This window comes from Nerophis ophidion, linkage group LG16 (genome assembly GCF_033978795.1).
Source record: "Nerophis ophidion isolate RoL-2023_Sa linkage group LG16, RoL_Noph_v1.0, whole genome shotgun sequence".
Taxonomy (NCBI): domain Eukaryota; kingdom Metazoa; phylum Chordata; class Actinopteri; order Syngnathiformes; family Syngnathidae; genus Nerophis; species Nerophis ophidion.
Window position 1 is genome coordinate 37,868,326 of NC_084626.1, and position 20,337 is coordinate 37,888,662.

Below are 20,337 nucleotides of genomic sequence, written 5' to 3' on the forward strand. Positions count from 1 at the left end.
CTCTGACAGCAATGTGTTTATATACGTTTAGATTGTGTAGTACGTGTGTGTTTTTAAAATTAAATGTCAATGAAATGTAATTGTAAATACAGCTTCACTACCTAAATGATAATTTTTGTGCTTAAGAAACTTCTCCATGACTTTAGGTCCTGACTTCTTCTGTTTGTTTGATATTGTCATTACTGCCGCAAGTGGTGGAAAAGTGTATTATAAACGAGTACCGCAGCGCCCCATATGGACTACAGTTGAGAAGCGAATATTTTTTGGAGACCTTTTTGGCGAACCTTAGAGCCCGAGCCCTATGGTTAAGAAACACTGGATTAGGGTACCGTGTGTCATTTCCTACTGAGGAAAGAAATTATTCATGTTAGCATTTGTGCTAGCGAGCTGGCCTCAGCTAGTCGGTGAGTTTATGAAAGTGCAGTTATCAATCACAGTTTTTGGATAATTCGAAATTAAAACGGTAATACTAAACATTTACTGCAGTTGTCATCAATACCCTTTATCGTTACATCCCTGGTCACAAATGAACAATGGCAATTGAAGACATTCGGAGAGTTTTTGTAGCTGAATTTCAGCTAATAATTACCACTGTCAGTTACATTATATTATGAATTATGGATACGAAATCAGAGGTGAAGTCTTCCTCAAGCTAGCAGGATAATTTTGAGGAACTGTAGTGGAGCACTGTGACATCACGCACGGTGGAACCTTGAAGAAACAGCATGATCCAAGATTTATTTGTATATTAAAAATATATTTTTAATGTGTTTTGCACTGTGTGTTTTCTGAACATAACTAGCACAAATAGGGGAATCTACTGTAATAAGATAATAAATGATCTTGTATCTCAGTAGATTGTACAGGTGTTCTTAAGGTTATGGTGTGTGTGTGTGTGTGTGTGTGTGTGTGTGTGTGTGTGTGTGTGTGTGTGTGTGTGTGTGTGTGTGTGTGTGTGTGTGTGTGTGTGTGTGTGTGTGTGTGTGTGTGTGTGTGTGTGTGTGTGTGTGTGTGTGTGTGTGTGTGTGTGTGTGTGCGTACGTGCGCAGGTGCGTGTGTGTGTGCGTGCGTCCAATAGTTTTTAAAACAATGCACTCATTGGAATTCCAGACTTAACCATATTAGATTTGCAGAGGTTATTTCTCTTAAAGGACCCCTCTTATGATTACAATATCGTCACTTATTTTATAACTCTGGACCTAAAAATTTGGTCTACAGATGACAATAATCCCAAAATAGACACAGTAGGAATTATAGGCTTGTTTTATTACGAGTTTCAACACATTTTGTAAGGTCCACTTTTAGCTCAAAGTAATGGGCGGGCCTTCATCCGTCTGCTGACGTCACCTACAGAAGACTGGAAGCAAGTTCTTATTGTGTTTTATGTGTTTTGGTAGCATTTTCTTCCCAAGTCACAAAATGTTTGTGCAGAGTTTGATAAAATATGGCTGTCAGATGCTTTGTTGTTGTAATACAGTTAAAGAAAGAGTCATCTTTCTTACATTTTCTAACAAAGTAAATATGAGGAAAGTAAGGATCTTTTAGGTCAATCTGACTCACGCAAAATAGGTTAGACCAAGCAAGAGGAGTGTAATTTATTTTAGCAACCATTTGGATGATTCTGACTTCAGAGAAGGATTTTGGTTAAAGTTTGGATAGAAGAAAAAAAAACACATGATCCCGAAAATCAGGAGCACCCTCAAGGGGAGAAAGACTGAGTCAGAACCCGTAGAAGAACAGAAACAATAGAATGTGATCCGATTTTGTGTCCTCGTATAGTGATGTTTTCCTTAAGATGCTTGAGAAAATGCTGAAGGAGCCTGAGAAAACACAAGCCCATGGTGAATATGGAAGAGCAGGGGAGTCTGGAAATGGCGATTTTTTAAATATTTATTTGTAATGTTAACCATATCAGTTTAGAGGTAATAATGGACCAGGACAACAAACAAAGGCAATCACGTTATCAAAGCAAAAGTCTTACGTTCCTTTATCCACGCTGTCTATCAGACAAAGATTGGGCGGCATATCGAGTCTGGCAATGGAAAGAGTGTTCAAAGTACAGTTAGTTATCTACAAATTACTCAAAAATGAATTGATATTATGGGAAATGTTAGGCAAATTAATTTTTAGGAGCAGAAAATTAACAAAAATAGATTATGTTAAGGACATTTAGATAATCAATAAAAATAATGCAGCCTTATTTAAGTAATTAACGGGGCTGTTTGCAACTTGCTCAAAATATGTTTTCAACCCAAAAATATAAAATAAAACACCACTAGCTGTTATGTTACCATTAGTGCTATAACAGAACATATATTTTAATAAATGTCTATATTTTTGTCCAACTACAACTAACAATTAAGTTGTTTTTACGACATTTAATGATTGCCAACGTTAATAACAAATTGTGCCAAACGGCCTGTCACGACCTGTCGGGTCAGATCTGACATGTTCTCGTGTTTCCCTATTTTCTGTATTTATCTCCTGTCCAGCGCTCTTGTTTCTGTTTATTTTCTGTATGGTTTCACTACTCTGGCATGAGCGCTGTTTCCCTCACCTGTCCCTAATTGGAAACCTGCGTTCACTTGGCCATTTATGCCTCCTCATAAGCCAGCCTGCCCTTCAGCCAGGGCTGTAAGATTGACTTGGTTACTGCCTTGTTATAGTGTGCTCATATGCTGTTATGGTTAAAACACTTATCCTACCTGCAAGTCTTCCTCCTGTCTCCTGCATCTTGGGTGCACAACTACCGCAGCCATGTGCGAGCATGACACGGCTATCATTAGCCAACAGCAAACAAATATGTGTGTGTTACATGGACAGTAGTTAACGTGTAAAACCGGGACACTTTGGAAAGTTAGTGCCCTCTCGGCAACTGCTTAAGGGTTGCAAACAGCACCTTAAAAGGGAACCACACTTTTTTCACAGTCATTATGAGAGATGACAACTAATGTGTTTTTCATTTTTATTTTTTTAATGTGTTCTAAATATTACATGAATGTGATCAAGTGTCTTCTTAAGATGGAGTCCATGGGAGCCGTGCAGTTCTGCCTCTAAAACCCTTACGAAACATCCAAACACCTCCATTAAGTTTATATATACATCCATCCATCCATTTTTTACCGCTTGTCCCTTTCAGGGTGGCAGGGGGTGATGGAGCCTATCTCAGCTGCATTCGGGCAGAAGGCGGCGTACACCCTGGACCAGTCGCCACCTCATCTAAATCATGTTGTATATACATTATTTACGTATATATGTAATGTAGTAACAGGCACATTTATAATAACATTTAATATTTATGTATTTTGATCATTTTTTATCATACGCGGCGCTTTAATTTCAAAAACACATCACAACGTTTGCTTTTATTTCTTAATCATTGATTATTACTCACTGCAGACTTCATGACAGCCAACAAACATAATAAAACATTACTTACTGCACAAGTTCTGCTGTGATTAGGATGCCAACTGCTCCATTTAGATGAAAAATGTCTCATAATTCTCGCAAAGAAACGGGGTTGGGGTGCGGGGGACCATCTTTTCTCGCCAGTTTCAGGTCTTAAATGGCTGTCAAAGTCTCCCAACTTGTCAGATTATATACTCAGCCATTTACTTTCCTGGTGAGGGGCATGATTTACAATCTACAATAAACTTCCAAGGAGCAGGGAAGCGAGTCGCCTCTATAAATAGTTTGTCTGCTTTAAAGCTTATAATAACAATATCCCTAATAACTGGTTAATATTCTAATCACGAATTGTGAATGGGCTATTGTTGGCGCTTTTTGAAAGGTTATTTATTGGACTTTATGGGCAGAATAGAGGACCTCCCTTGGCTTTTAAAAAAAAAAGTACAGTTCCCCTTTCAATCTTTAACATGCAATTGTGGAAATCAATTTTTTTAGTTGTTTTTGTTGTTGTGGGGATGTTCACGTCGCAACAGTGACATCTTTAACTCCTTGCAGTTTTTCACAATAGTCAACAAATTGTTTTTTCCTTTAAATTAAATTTTGTTTTGTTTTATGGTTTCTCATTGCAGCTGGACTTGGAACAAGAGGCCTTGCGTGTCCGTTTGAGAAATGTACAAGATAAAGTCATGTACACCCTCGTCTCTGTTCCGGATGGAAATGACATCTCTTCCATATTTGAGCTCGACCCGACCACGCTAAGAGGCGGAGACTCACTAGTACCCAGGTAGGGGAAGCTAAGGAAGCGTGTATTTTTCTCAATTCACATGTTTGTGATTATGTTATAGCAGCATGTATACTGTAACCCCTATGTGATCCTGTTGTCCTTCATGTGTAACCTGATGGCCTGACCTTGTTTCTCCATCCTGTTGCACAACATGGTTATACGTGGTGGTTTTGTTTATATTTAGCTTATTTTTCACTTGTCTCCAGACTGTGTCAAACATCGTTTGGCCTCAATTTGACAAATAGTATGAGCATATATGGCAGGGGCCAGCGGATTTGGTGGCCATTTTGATGGTTTTTAACTTTTTGAATAGGCTAAAACCAACTTTTGTCAATATGTTACCATATATACAAGGCGTCCCTAAAGGTGCTTTATGATTTAAGTGTTACAAAACCAAATTAATCAATGTTTTTTTTTTCTCTACTGTTAAGTATTTGAAATACACAAATGGGAAATTGATCCATAAACAATGGTCCAAACAAATCCATCCATCCATTTTCTACCGCTTATTCCCTTTCGGGGTCGCGGGGGGCGCTGGCGCCTATCTCAGCTACAATCGGGCGGAAGGCAGGGTACACCCTGGACAAGTCGCCACCTTATCGCAGGGCCAACACAGATAGACAAACAACATTCACACTCACATTCACACACTAGGGCCAATTTAGTGTTGCCAATCAACCAAACAAATCTGATTAACATATCTTATTTATTGCTTTTTAGTATAGATTTTTTAAACTATAAAGAAACTTTGTAGACATTGTATTTTTTAAGACTAAAAAAAAGACATCATGTGTTTGAGTTATTTGTGACAAATCAAATTGTCAGCTTTTTACATTGTTACTGTTTTGTTTTTTTAATCGTATTCTTAGTATGTCGCCTTTTTTTTTTTTTTTTCCTCATATTCTTAGAATTAGGCTAATAAATAAAAAAACAAGACACAGGCCGCACTTTGGACACTCCGATCTATTGTATTAGCAGCAAAAGTATATACAAATAAATACATCATGTGAAAATGTGTTTAGGAACTCGTACGTGCGCCTTAGACACCTGTGCACCAACACATGGGTTCACAGCACCAACCAACCTATTGACAAAGAAGAGGAAAAGCCTGTCATGCTTCGCGTAAGTAACTGTTTTATTGTGTAAAAAATGTGATCTACTTATGTGAAGTACATTGTAATTATGTAAATACACAATACACACTCTCGCAATCACATTAAAATTCTATTTGAGTAAAAAAATAATGGGGATTTGAAGAGACTACGATATAGTAGGTACTTTCTGCGGGAATTCAGAAAACATAGATGAGGTCAATATATACTGGACCTGAGAGAGTACCTGTCTCACAATCTGTATTGTAATTAATTTGAAAGTTGTTTCTTTGGGTTGCAGTGCCTCTCACAGGACTGAAACTTATTTGTGGTGGGTTCGATGATGTCTTATCATTTGCATAACAGCCAGTAATGCATGTGCGTGTATTTTTGGGGGGTACTGTGAGAGATAAAAAAAATGTGAGCAAAACACATAACATGAAAAACAAATATAAATGATATATTGTCTCATTGAGGAGAGCAATGTTTGAAATAAAGGCTGGATTTGTCACATAGCTTTTTAAAAATTAAAAGGAAAGAAAGAAAAAAGAGTTTTGAAGGGATACGCCCAATATGGAGACAAAGACTATATTTTCAACACTGATCCTTCCTGAAATGTTTTCTTATTTCCTGCCAGATTAAGGAGATAATGAGGTGTGTAAGAAGCAGAGTTACAATGCTATCTACCTTATGGAATTTTAACAACAAAATACCAAACATTCACAGAGAGTCTCATTACATTAAGTTTTTTGAGTGACAGTGAACCAGTGGTGCCAAATCTATTTGTGGCAGTCCAAATGTATTTTGTAGCAGGCCACAAAAAAAATGAATGTGTGGGGAAACTCTGGGTCGAGGAAATGTCTGGTTCCATGTTGCATGTTAAACGACAGTAAAATTCCTTGATTCCGCTTTTGCTATTCATAGATTGGCACATCTGCACTGAAAGAGGACAAAGAGGCGTTTGCAATTGTGCCTGTCTCCCCGGCTGAAGTACGAGACCTCGACTTTGCTAATGACGCGAGTAAAGTGCTGGCCTCTATTGCTGGAAAGCTTGAAAAAGGCACCATCACACAAAACGAGAGAAGGTACAATGTCAAAGATTCCCTATATTAAACCTTTTATTTGATTGTTTAAAATGTTACATTCATTTTCCTTGCATGGGCAACCAGAGCAGTTACAAAGCTTCTGGAAGATCTGGTGTTCTTTGTTGTTGACATTCCCAACAATGGACAGGATGTGCTCGAGATCACAGTCAACAAACCAAACAGGGAAAGGCAGAAACTAATGAGGGAACAGAACATTCTCAAGCAGGTATTAACTCAACACATGTCACTAATGCAGTGGTCACCAACCCCCGGTCTGGGTTCCGGTACCGGTCCATGATGAATTTGCAACCGGGCCGCACAGAAACATTGAATCATTCATAAATGACTTGGTATTTTCCAACTTAACTTTCACTTGTCGCACTAGACACACAAATGAGCTTGTTTATAGATCAGGGGTGTCCAAATCTTTTGACTTTGGGGTAGCATTGGGCTATAAAAATTTGGTCGAGGGTCAAAAGCTGACTGCATGTAAAGTAACTAATCAAATCAAATCAATTTTATTTATAAAGCACATTTAAAATTTACCACAGGGGTAGCCAAAGTGCTGTACAATGGACAGGTTAAAAGATAATACGAGGACCGAGCAAACAACACAACACAAACAGAACATGATAAAAAATAAATAAATAAAACATAAAAACAGGTTCACAGCAGGTGTATACTGTATACATATAGCCTATACATGTATAAGCTTACATATTATATTCATATAATGGGTATATAATTAATGATTAATATAATTAGATATTAAGAGTATGTGAAAGTTAGACTTCTACCTTGTTTACTTCTGTGAGAACCTCCTTAAAGTTGTTTAATTAATAAGAAATATCAGGCAGCTAAAATGCACCGAACATGGATAAGTGTGAAGACTGTTTACGTTTTTCCCATCTTGCTTTGTAAAGGATTTAAATGGATTTTATTTTAAATTGTTTATGGTGCACAATGTTCATTGAGCAAGTTGCGTTATGTGTGACCATGTCTGTTGACATTTTGTGTTGGTTGGAGTTTTTGCACTATGATTCGGGAAGGTTGTTTGCATTGGGTCGTACAAGTAATTTCTGCACATTATTTTTTTCACAGCATAATTATTGATCTTTGACATGAATTACACATTTTTCCCACTATATGGTGACATAACAGTATCAAAATTGTTAGTCTATTAAATTAAATGCAATCTCTCTGTCTCTAAGATTCCTTATTAATCTCATGACCTCCCGAGGGCAAAAATATTTTCAGGACCCCTGGTGTACTGGCAGCTTTGTCATGACTTTAAGATGTGCCCACCTCTTGTCTTTGATTCAGATCTTCAAGCTACTTCAGGCGCCCTTCACAGACAGTGGTGACGGTCCAATGCTGCGACTGGAGGAGCTGGCTGATCAGCGCCATGCCCCGTTCAGGCACATCTGCCGACTGTGTTACCGGGTTTTGCGTCACTCCCAACAGGACTACCGCAAGAATCAGGTAGTTCATTTGGACTGGATCATCTGGTTTTCTGACTCATAATATGTGACTTAAAGATGGAGTTGTGTAATTTGCACAAGTGAGTAAAAAACTCACAGCAGCACTCACTGCATGTTGAGAACAAAAATGGTACTCTCATGTCAGAGTCAACAAAAGAAAACACAAGTATCAAAAAATTGCTTGCTAAATAAAGTGACAAAGTCGACCCCTTTGGCTTTATTTTCTTATTCTCTGGCAGACCAGGCGCATCATAATGTGTTTTTGAGCTTGGACAAATGGATAACGTCAAATTTGAGCTATTCAGATAAATAAATGTGTGAGAAACAACTAGAGAAAGCCATATCTGATTAAAATAACGATAACATTTAAATACGCTTGCAACTAGAAAAGCACTTGAGAGCACAAACCTCCACCAAGCCTTATCTAACAATAGTAAAAAAAAAAACTTGAAAAGATCGAGAATCCAGACGGTATCCGGACCACCCCCAAAATCTAATCACAATTTCCTTATTCAATATTCTGACATTTCCAAAATCCACCCATATATTTTTGACATATGTTGTTTGATAACTAACAACTAATTACCTGATAAACACCGGCAAATACATAACCACCTGGTGCAGGTCCTAAACAGTGAATATTGTAAGGTATGTTTTGACTTAATTTTTATGTAGATCCAATAGGTTCACAAAGATGATTACCAGCACTGATTGATGTGAAACAAGCTACATAGTGGCTATTTTTAGCTCTTTAATTTGTCTTGCCTCGTCGTGCTTCTTGGTGTTAGCGTGATGAATGAAACCTGTGTGCAGGTATCTCACATTTACGCAATCAGCAGGAGGACCTGAAGACATTTCCACCAGTAGGTCTGAGACTGGCCTTCAGTGCTGATTTTTTCTCCCATTATAACATATAGATATATTTGAAGTTATGTTTTTTATCAAGATTACCTCACTTCATGCCACTAATTCTCACTCTCTCGTCACTTTTTCTTCTGTCACTTTTGGCTCTGGCATAGTTGTACATGCGTCATTTGTGTGAGTGTGTTTGGGATGTGTTTGGGAGGTTGCAATAACCAGCAAACATTGTTTATAAAGGACAAATGCCTACTGGCATATTTGTGTTTTTTTTTATCATGGGCACAGAACAGCAAGCCCAAATAAGCAACCACTTGTTAAAAAAAAGCTCAAAAAACACAACCTAAGACTAATGAAATTTGCAAGCGACTTTATAAAAATATCCCAAGATTGTTTATGATAAGCAGACTTGGCAACACTGCCCATAATGCTGCACTGTGCTACAGGTTCCATGTAAATCTTCCCATAACTTTTTGAGGTATGTTGATAACCAATTACCTAACAGAAAGACGGACCGGCAATCACATTACCTCCTGGCCGAGATAATAACTTTATTTGCAAGCAAAAATTATTTACTTAAATTTTGTAAACAAGCTATATGTACATGAAATACTAAAAATGCTCTCTTTTGGGTTAATGATAATATATATATATATATATATATATATATATATATATATATATATATATAAATGTTATATATATAAACATTTGTATTACTGTTATTATTATTTATACTATTTTATTAGTATTTATTTTTATTTATCTGTATATATTTGTATTTATTCAAATTGTAATAATATTATTATTAATATTTTATGACATTAATACTTGTGTGTTAAGTTATTTTGCCAGGACATTCCTTTACCTGTACAATGTTATACGAGCTGTAAACGGACTACTTTACATTGTATGAAAGTGTCATTTATTTACTATTGTCCCATGAAAAGATTTGATTAAATATTTGCAGAAATGTGAGGAGTGTACTCAGTTTAATGAGTACTGTATTGTTTACCCTTTTTTTAAGGACGCAGCGATTACGACATAACACGATGGAATGATGAGGTTGCATTCACTGTCCGTTTATCTACTTTCCCAGGAGTATATTGCCAAGCAGTTTCGCTTCATGCAGAAACAAATCGGCTACGATGTTCTGGCAGAAGACACCATCACTGCTCTGCTCCATAACAATCGCAAGTTGTTGGAGAAGCACATTACTGCAGCAGAGATTGACACATTTGTCAGCCTGGTCCGCAAGAACCGTGAACCCAGGTTTGTACGCAAGTCTAATGAAAACTAAATCAATAATGAACTGGTGCATTTCTAAAAATAACTGCCATTTTATAGTATATACATGGCTCTTGTTTCTTGTTTTGTTTATATGTGTGTGTTTGTGTCCAGGTTCTTGGATTACTTATCAGACTTGTGTGTCTCCATGAACAAGTCCATCCCTGTGACACAGGAGCTAATCTGCAACGCCGTACTGGATCAGGCGAACGCTGACATCCTAATTGAAACTAAGTAAGTCTTTCCTTCTCTGCTAATGAGACAAAATGAGTAATTTGTGGACATCACCTCAGGCACATCGAATATTTTAGACCCAATATTCACAAACTGTGGTATGTGTACCACTGGTAGTACGTGGGCTCCATCTAGTGGTACACATTAGAATCACTTGATTAAAGTACAGTGTTTTATTTTCAAACATATTGTAACTGTTCAAACTGTGTGTGATGTTACATTGGTCAGAAATTATTAATATACTTGTTATGAAAAACCTCTGCCTTATTTTAATGACTACTTAGGCCTACTACACTACTTTCTTTTCAATGTTAGTCATTATGGTGGTACTTGGAGAGCCATATTTTTTGAGGTAGCACTAGGTAAAAAAAAGTTTGAGAACCACTGTTTTAGACCATCGGTGTAATTTAAAAGAACTTTTAGCAAATATGGAAATAGATTTTAGTTACGATTAAATACATCTCTTTTAGAAAGATGTCTTCAATTAGGTGTCTCACGGAAAGCTACAGTCCCAGACGCGTACCCACCTAGGTTTTACTGTAAAGCCATGCTTAGGTTCCCTTTTAGTGCAGTTAGGGATTGGTGTATGCATTTTGTAATAATGGTGCCTTTCTCCTTGTCATGTAATTACGCCGCATTTTGCAATAATCTACAGCATTTATTATTAAAGTTCTTTAACGCATTTCGTAATAAACTTTGATGCTTTGATAACTTACATATTCATCCATCCATACATTTTCTACCGCTTGTCTCTCTCTGGGTTGCGGGGGTACCTATCCCAGCTGCATTCGGGCGCCAACAGGGGTGCACCCTGGTTAAGTCGCCACCGCATCGCAGGGATAGACAACAACATTCACATTCCAATTTAGCGTTGCCAATAAACCTAACTTGTTACATATTGCAAAAGTTATTTCAAAATGTGAGTCCTGCACTTTTTTTATTAAATTGTAAAAATGTAGTGCAGTATGTAATACACCATCAAATTTGATGTCTTAATAAAACAGACTATGAGAGCAACACGACACATTAGAAATAATTTAAAGAATCTTGTAGGATGTTTCATTGGTCAAACCTAAATCAATTGTAAATGTATTGATTACGTTGGATAATGTGATTCAAAAGTTACACTAATGAAGTATTACTGACATAAAATGACAAGTGCCCTGAAATGTTGGAAAACATACACTCATACAATAGGGTATATGTTATGCAATATATTAAAGAAGAATAAAAAAACACTAATACAAATATTAAACAGAAAAAAATCAATAATTCCATCAATTACTATTTGCATGTAGTTGTTTTTCACAAATGTTATGATCAGCTGCCAAATTAAAGATGCAGAAGACTGCCGCTCGTCTCTTTTAAAAGACATGTAATTACATTTATTTGAACTTTCATAATTTTTCATTGAGTCTAAACAAGTTCAACAGTTAAAGTTTCTTGCATGTAAAGTTGTTAAATACTTCGATGTGCACCTGCATTGTTTCATGAGCAAGCCAAATTAGAATATGTTTACTTGTCCAGTTATATACAGATAATATAAATATATATATACCTTGCTTTAGTAGTCTTCTTAAAAGTAGCAACTCTGTCAGGAACTCCATTCGCCAAAACACCCACACAGACGTACACACAACAACTGCAAATCAGAGCCCCTTGGAATTGTCCCAACTCTACAAAAAAAAAAATCCAATCACAAATAAATTTTTGTAAGGCAGCACGGTGTTACAGCGGTTAGTGTGTGTGCCTCACAATACGAAGGTCCTGAGTTCGATCCCCAGGCTTAAGGTCTTTCTATGTGGAGTTTGCGTGACTGCGTGGGTTCCCTCAGGGTACTCCGGCTTCCTCCCACCTCCAAAGACATGCACCTGGGGATAGGTTGATTGGCAACACTAAATTGTCCCTAGTGTATGAATGTAAGTGTGAATGTTGTCTATCTGTGTTGGCCCTGCGATGACGTGGCAACTTGTCCAGGATGTACCCCGCCTTCCGACCGAATGCAGCTGGGATAGGCTTCATCACCCCTGTGACTCTGAGAAGGACAAGCGGTAGAAAATGGATGGATAGATGGATAACCGTTGTGTGCGGGATCATATTGTATTCACAAATATTTGTATATTACTTTTACTTCATGTCGTCCTGCTGCAGACTCGTGCTGTCGAGATTTGAGATTGAAGGAGCATCGCTTGGGGATAACTCTGAGGAATCGGAAGAAGATGAAGAGGAGGTGTGGTTGTTCTGGAAGGACAGCAACAAAGAGATTCGCAGCAAAAGCATCAGGGAGTTGGCACAGGATGCCAAGGAGGGCCAAAAAGAGGACCAGGAGGTGATCAGTTACTATAGGTAGTTATGGACTTTCAATTTCCAGAGATCTCCTGTGAGGGTTATTGAACGCTCAGCATCACTTTTCTCCTGTTTTTATCATTTTTAGGTACCAGCTGAACTTATTTGCGAGGATGTGTTTGGACCGGCAGTATCTGGCAATCAACAAGATCTCTGGCCAGCTGGATGTGGACTTGATCTTGCGATGCATGTCGGATGAAGACCTACCATACGATCTGCGGGCCTCGTTTTGTCGCATGATGCTGCACATGCACGTGGACCGCGACCCCCAGGAACAAGTTACACCTGTCAAATATGCCAGACTCTGGTCGGAGATTCCTTCGGAAATTGCTATTGATGAGTGAGTTCATGGGCTAACAATGATTATATTAGTGGTGTAACGGTACATGTAATCAGATTTTTCGGTACAGAACATTTGGTTTGATACAGGAGGTGAAGGAGATATGCCAATTTCCCGCAAGTTATACCTTAGTAGAAGAATGGAAAGGTTGCCCCGTGTCATGCGTCCACTCGATAAACAAATACACTGCAGCCTAGCCTTTGGCTATAGCAGGAGTCAAGGCTAGCAGTAGTGCCAAGGAGAAAATAGAGCTTGAAGGCCCTCTTCTGTCATTAAAGTATTTTGTTTGGAAAAACTTTAATGGAAAAAGACAAGTTTATTAGACAAAAGCAGTGTGAAATATTATCAGGAATTAATAGGGCTGTAACAATTAAATTTATCATATGCACTCACAATACGAAGGTCCTGAGTAGTCCTGGGTTCGATCCTGCGCTCGGAGATCTTTCTCTGTGTAGTTTGCATGTTCTCCCCGTGACTGCGTGGGTTCCCTACGGGTACTCCGGCTACCTTTTAACTTTGCATCTACTGATGTTTGTTGCTGTTGCACACGCCGTTCCATGTACCATGTTTTTACGCTTCTTTATCAAAATATAAATATAGATATCAACATTGTGTATGTGCTGAAAGCTTCATTTATGATTGTAGCCTTTGTAAAAGCTCAACTCTTTTAGGTTTTGCTGACATTTGCTTTTTTTTTTATTTAGACTCGCCGAGTTAGTGCTTTTTGAAACATTCATAGCAAACGTTTTTAAGAAATACATATAATATCAGAATAATGTATAAAAGGGAAATTGTAAACATAAAAAACATATTAAACAAACTTTTTACAGAGTGATCGCTGCAAACTCATGCATTCTTCATCTCTGCTCCCTTGGACTGGAGTGTGAGCTGCAGGCTTTGCTAGTCGTTTCGTAAAATCTTGCGCTCTTCCTCCCTTTTTAATTACCTCTCAAGGAGCTCTGAAGAAACGTTTCTCTTTTTCGCAGTATGAATGATTCTTACAGATGAAAACAACACAAAAATAGGGATTTTCTTCTTTGAAAATGGCTAAATGACGCCTAGTACCCATTGAAAACAGAGTTAGCTTGACCACCACGCGTCTTCATTGGGCGGGACGTGAGCCGGATGTGACGTCAGTAACATCCCAGCATTAGTGTCAGCTCTAGATATTACACTGACTTTCTTAATCATCTATAACACAACGCCATGATTTTTTCAGATAGCTTAATATTTTTTGCATTGGATTGTAGCATATTTTATGCAGTTTGACCACAACTACCCAAACTATTTTATATACGTATATATAATTTATTTACTTATTAATTAACATTGCGATTATTAATTTTATTTTTAAATTACTTATTAATCATTAATTAATCGATATTGCTCAGTTTTTTTATGTTTTATTCTGAAATAATCAAAGATATTTTCACAAATCTAAGGGTTTTTTTGTTGGATTTTGCTCCCTTGCTGTACCAAAAACAAATCCAGCCATGCATAGGGTACCGTTAGACTTTTCCATATTGACACGCCTGATTGCTTTGTGCAATATCATCAGTAATTCTGCTTTTTGTTTGGTCTCTCAATAGTTATGACAACGATGGAACATCTAAGGATGAAATTAAGGAGCGCTTCTCACAAACTATGGAGTTTGTAGAGAATTACCTCAGAGATGTGGTTTGTCAGAGCTTTCCATTTGCAGACAAAGAGAAGAATAAGCTCACATTTGAGGTGAGTTTGACCCATTTTGGACACAAAACATTTCAACAGTCATGATTCCCAATGTGATCAAATACAAAGTGAAGTACTCTTATTTCTTATTTTAGGTGGTAAATCTGTCCAGGAATCTGATTTATTTTGGATTTTACAACTTCAGTGACTTACTGAGACTCACAAAGATCCTACTGGCTATTTTAGACTGCGTCCACGTGAGCACAATTTTCCCTTTCAACAAGGTGGACAAGGGAGATGAGAGCAAAGGTGCGCAAACTCTCAAGGGTCACCGGAAGCCCACATAGATTTGAAATTATTTTGTGAGTTTTTGCTTTATTTTTGGTTTGTTATAGACAATAATGTGATGAGGTCCATTCATGGTGTTGGGGAGCTGATGTCCCAGGTGGTCCTTAGAGGTGGCGGCTTCCTGCCCACTACATCAAACATAATCTCCAATGGAAACGCAGTCAAGTCTCAAACTGAACCAGAGAAACAGGACATAATGGTCATGGACACCAAACTGAAGATAATTGAGATCCTACAGGTGCATAACAAACAATATATTTTATTCATAGGCATAGGTGCTTTTCTAGGTACCTACGATCCTAAGTCTGTCGGTACTCCCGGGTACCAATTCACGTAAAACCAAAAGATACCTTTGTTCCACGTGACATCATATCTGGTTGCAAACTCAGCACTGGCTCAAACACTTAGCCAGACTGCCTCTATGTAATGTTACAATTTTCTATGCCAACAAAGCAGAGGGAAAGTGCTCAAAACTACAGTAACACTATTTTTCTCAAGGCATTTGATGGATGCTATTTTACATTGGATTTGCCAAAGACATGCTAAAGATTAGCATTAGCGAGTTTTAAAATGCGATTTTAACACCTCCAAATGTATTAATAAAAACTACAACTAAGATGCATGTTACAATCAAACAGCTGGTGTGTAATAAGTACAAGTTTTACTGCTTGAACACTTTGTAGGGTATCACAAAAGAAAAGAATGGCACATGGTTAAGACATGGTACTATATACACGATTGCCATCAAATGTCTTGGAATTTCAAGTACATGTAAAGTCTACTACATAATACAGTACAGTACAGTACTTGCAAATGAGAGACAAAGTGTAAGAAATCAAGATTAATTGTCGCACCGACACTGCGGGCAAAGGTCATTTTTAGACAATATAATTTGCTTCAGCGGCTAGAAGACCCGGAGAGTAACAAGCGGTAGAAAAGTGGATTACAAAGGACAGATTAAAAAAAAAAAAAAACATTAAAAAAAAAATATATATATATGTGTGTGTGTGTGTGTGTGTTTTTTGTTGTTTTTTTAACGTGGGACTTCCTGCGGACCGGATTTCGGACGCGGGCCGTAGTTTGGGGACCACTGATTTAAAGTACCGTATAGCTTACACAACAACAAAGAAAAGTAATTTTTGGAATCCACAACAGCTTCTTTTAGTCATAATATAGAACAGTTGTTGGATAATGTAATGCTAAAAAAGCAGTGTTTGTTAAAGTGCATTGTTTCACTTAAAAATTCACCAGGGATATAGCAACAATAGCATCCGTTTTGAAATAATTTTGTTTCTGGAGGTCTCTCCAGTCTCCACAGTTCTCCAATATTTACTTTTGTCATACTTCTCGCTTTGTCTAATCGCTTTTTGGTGGTGACTTTCTCTTGAATGTTTTTTTCTCTACCTGCCATTGTGCACAGACAGAATTGAGGGCAAGTTGTCAACCATGACTGCAAATTGTTTGTCGCTTCTCTGAGACTGCTTTTGTGTACGTGCGCACACTACTCGACGGGTGTTCATGCCATAAACGCCAACCTTTCTGTTCAGGCCAATGAGCATATTTTATTAAATATAATAGTAATTGTGAAAAATATATACATTTAAAAAAAATACATATTCTTTTAAACCATTAACGGTTAAAGAAGCTCGCCATTGTTTTTGTTGTATTTTTTTGGTTTAAAAATGTAACATTAACAGCCCCTTTAATAATTACCTGCTCTTTTATACAGTTCATCTTAAACGTGCGCCTGGACTACAGGATCTCCTGTCTGCTGTCAATCTTCAAAAGAGAGTTTGATGAAAGCAACTCCCAAAGTGATTTATCTCTAGCTGGGACAGTAGAAGGCCCAAACAATATGCCAGGTGAATTTATTGCCTTGCTTTATCACACAGAGGAGGGTTTGTGCCCAATGATTTGACTAATTGCGCAATTTCAGGAGCTTTGGATTTTGAGCACATAGAAGAACAAGCAGAGGGAATATTTGGTGGAAGGTAATTAATTACACTTTAAAAGTCAGAGTCAAAATGCAAATAATTTTCTTTGGATTTCAGTGAGTATTGTTTGTTTCCAGTGAAGAGAACACTCCTTTAGACCTGGACGATCATGGAGGTCGGACGTTCCTCAGGGTCCTTCTCCACTTGACAATGCACGACTATCCCCCTCTGGTGTCTAGGGCCCTCCACCTACTGTTCCGCCACTTCAGTCAAAGGCAGGAAGTTCTGCAAGCTTTTAAACAGGTACCAGCACACATGATGCAACCACAAATCCAGCACAACATAGCAAATCCCTCCTGTGTCCGTGTCACTAGGTCCAGTTGCTCGTCACCAGCCAAGACGTGGAGAATTACAAACAAATAAAGTTCGACCTTGACCAGCTGCGCTCCATTGTGGAGAAGTCTGAGCTATGGGTTTACAAGAGGCAGGGTCCGGATGAGGGCTTGGATGCAGGAGAAGGTCTTTCGACTGAGTCGGAGAATAAAAAGGTAGTAAAACAAATAGGCGGAGGAACAATGAAAAGTTGCATGTTTTCTTTTGTTGTTTTGTTTTTTAAAACACTGCTTCAAAGCAAACTAACCGCTTAAACAATACATTCTTTAGAGTCAGGCTATATACAGCAATTACAGAAAGTTGTCTGTTTGTATTGATACTGATATCTGGTTTAAATAACCCACTTTGTCCTTTTGATTTGTCCATGGTGCTCTGTGGCATTTGTAGGGGGAATCTGGAGGAGCCGAAAAGCCGAAGAAACCAGAGAGTACCAGCAGTTACAACTACAGGGTGGTGAAAGAGGTGACTGTCATCCATCTGAATATAGTTAATAACTACAGAGCTGTACCCTCCACCCCCCCCACCACCACCACCACCACCACCCACATTTATTACCTGTTTTTATGCTGCTTCCTGCATTAGATCCTCCTGCGTCTCTGCAGACTTTGTGTCCAGGAGGGTCAGTCAGGTAGGAAGAGCAAGAAGCAGCAGCAGAGGTTACTGCGGAACATGGGGGCTCACGCTGTCGTTCTAGAGCTCCTGCAGATCCCATATGAAAAGGTATCCTACTTAGTCTTTGTGGGAGTATACAGTGGGGGAAATAAGTATTTGTTCCCCTTGTAATTCAGGATTTTCTCAGAATCATCCTTAACCCACCAGATGAAATATTGGACCATTTAACTTGTATTTCTTCCCCATTTTTAAATTATAATGCCAATATTGGTTTATTTTTCCCAAAGCTTCTTTATGGTCTTGTAGTCAATTCCAGTCTTGTGCAGGTTTACTGTCCCTGCAATTTTCTGTGGTAATGCCCATGGTGATGGAAATGTTTGAAAAGAGATTGTCTCTGTGACATGTGCCTTTTATCTACATAGCAAATTAAGATTAGGAGTACTTTCTTTAAACGGTAATATGCTAACAGAGGTGGTAATCTTTGGGCAATTTACGATTTGTTTCCGATTCTTGGGGCGACGATTCGATTCAATACAATTCTCGTACAATATTATTTGGTATCTAAATTATAATAAAACCAGGTAAGACCAAAGCTCCTCTTGGCTGCTGATGTACACATTATATGCACAGTGTTGGCCTAAGAAATGTCTATTAAAATTTTTTTTTACAAATTGTATTCACAAAATTTACCCAATGTTAATCAATCTGCAGTAATAAAAGAAAATAGACCAACTCCAACCAAATCCCAGCCTTACAATACTTAGAATAGAAATGTATAAAGGACTTGAGACATACAAATACAATGATAAAAAGAACAAAAACAAAAAGATAATAAACAGTCTTGTATAGTATCAATAATGTTAGTATGTCAATAATAGTTATTTAATGCTTTTAATCCAAAAACAATTCTTAAAAAAATCATAATAATTTGCGGAAAAAAAACTAATATTTTTAAAAATACAGTTTTGAAAATTATTAATCAAAATCACACTTGAGATGTGGACTGATATTTTGAGCACCCCTAATTATTACTTGTTTTGTTGTATTTTAGATCCTCATTAGCCCGGAAAATTAAAATTTTGAGATTTGCCCGGACTTGTGACTTACAGTATGCCAACTTGTTACGTCAACAGATATCTCTAAACATCTGGAAATGTTTTCCGGCTGTGATTGCCAAATAAACAAAACTATGTAAACGGTGAGACTCATAAGCAAAAATTATATTTTATTGGTTGTATTGACCAGCACAGGTCACTACACAACCTCCAGTCTCATTTAATAAAGAAGTAAGAAGTGTCTGCTTAACTTCTAGATTTTGTGACAATGTACAAACATGGACTCAGGCCTAAAGACAATACACAGAAGGATTTACCCAAAACTACATTCAATTGCAGAAACAGTTCCTATTATTTATGGCAAAGGTGGAGACAAACAAAATGGTAAGTCCAATATACAAACCCCGTTTCCATATGTGTTGGGGAATTGTGTTAGATGTAAATATAAACTGAATACAATGATATGCAAATAATTTTCAACCCATATTCAATTGAATTTGCTACAAAGACAACATATTTGATGTTCAAACTCATAAACATTTTTTTTTTGCAAATAATCATTAACTTTAGAATTTGATGCCAGCAACACGTGACATAGCAGTTGGGAAAGGTGGCAATAAATACTGATAAAGTTGAGGAATGCTCATCAAACACTTACTGTTTATGGAACATCCCACAGGTGTGCTGGCTAAGGTGGGTGCCATGATTGGGTATAAAAGCAGCTTCCATGAAATGCTAAGTAATTCACAAACATGGATGGGGCGAGGGTCACCACTTTGTAAGCAAATTGTCAAACAGTTTTAGAAAAACATTTCTCAACGAGCTATTGCTAGGAATTTAGGGATTTTACCATCTACGGTCCGTAAAATCATCAAAAGGTTGAGAGAATCTGGAGAAATCACTGCACGTAAGCAATGATATTATGGACCTTTGATCCCTCAGGCGGTACTACATCAAAAATTGACATCAGTGTGTAAAGGATATCACCACATGGACTCACTTCATAAAACCACTGTCAGTAACTCCAGTTGGTCGCTACATCTGTAAGTGCAAGTTAAAACTCTACTATGCAAAGCCAAACCCATTTATCAACAATATCCTGAAAAGCCGCCGGCTTTGCTGGGCCCGAGCTCATCTAAGATGGACTGATGCAAAGTGGAAAAGTGTTCTGTGGTCTGACGAGTCCACATTTCAAATTATATTTGGAAACTGTGGACGTGGTGTCCTCCAGAACAAAAAGGAAAATAACCATTCGGATTGTTATAGGCGCAAAGTTCAAAAGCCAGCAACTGTGATGGTATGGGGGTGCATTAGTGCCCAAGGCATGAGTAACTTACACATCTGTGAAGGCACCATTAATGCTGAAAGGTCCATACAGGTTGTGGAGCAACATATGTTGTCATCAAAGCA

General features: G+C 37.8%; 1 protein-coding gene across 3 annotated transcripts in view; it reads left to right on the forward strand.

Moving 5' to 3' along the window:
• LOC133535366 (inositol 1,4,5-trisphosphate receptor type 1) overlaps positions 1-20,337 on the forward strand; it is a 208,308-nt gene that overhangs the window by 80,541 nt on the left and 107,430 nt on the right. For all 3 annotated transcript variants that reach the window (XM_061875143.1, XM_061875144.1, XM_061875145.1), the window contains exons 12-29: positions 4,038-4,192; positions 5,215-5,314; positions 6,208-6,368; positions 6,453-6,594; positions 7,692-7,850; positions 9,807-9,979; positions 10,109-10,228; positions 12,380-12,574; positions 12,663-12,914; positions 14,504-14,645; positions 14,741-14,894; positions 14,981-15,171; positions 16,663-16,795; positions 16,870-16,924; positions 17,005-17,170; positions 17,242-17,415; positions 17,648-17,722; positions 17,843-17,980. In XM_061875143.1, coding sequence (XP_061731127.1) covers positions 4,038-4,192; positions 5,215-5,314; positions 6,208-6,368; positions 6,453-6,594; positions 7,692-7,850; positions 9,807-9,979; positions 10,109-10,228; positions 12,380-12,574; positions 12,663-12,914; positions 14,504-14,645; positions 14,741-14,894; positions 14,981-15,171; positions 16,663-16,795; positions 16,870-16,924; positions 17,005-17,170; positions 17,242-17,415; positions 17,648-17,722; positions 17,843-17,980 — 2,685 coding nt within the window. The remainder of the gene's footprint in view (positions 1-4,037; positions 4,193-5,214; positions 5,315-6,207; positions 6,369-6,452; positions 6,595-7,691; positions 7,851-9,806; positions 9,980-10,108; positions 10,229-12,379; positions 12,575-12,662; positions 12,915-14,503; positions 14,646-14,740; positions 14,895-14,980; positions 15,172-16,662; positions 16,796-16,869; positions 16,925-17,004; positions 17,171-17,241; positions 17,416-17,647; positions 17,723-17,842; positions 17,981-20,337) is intronic.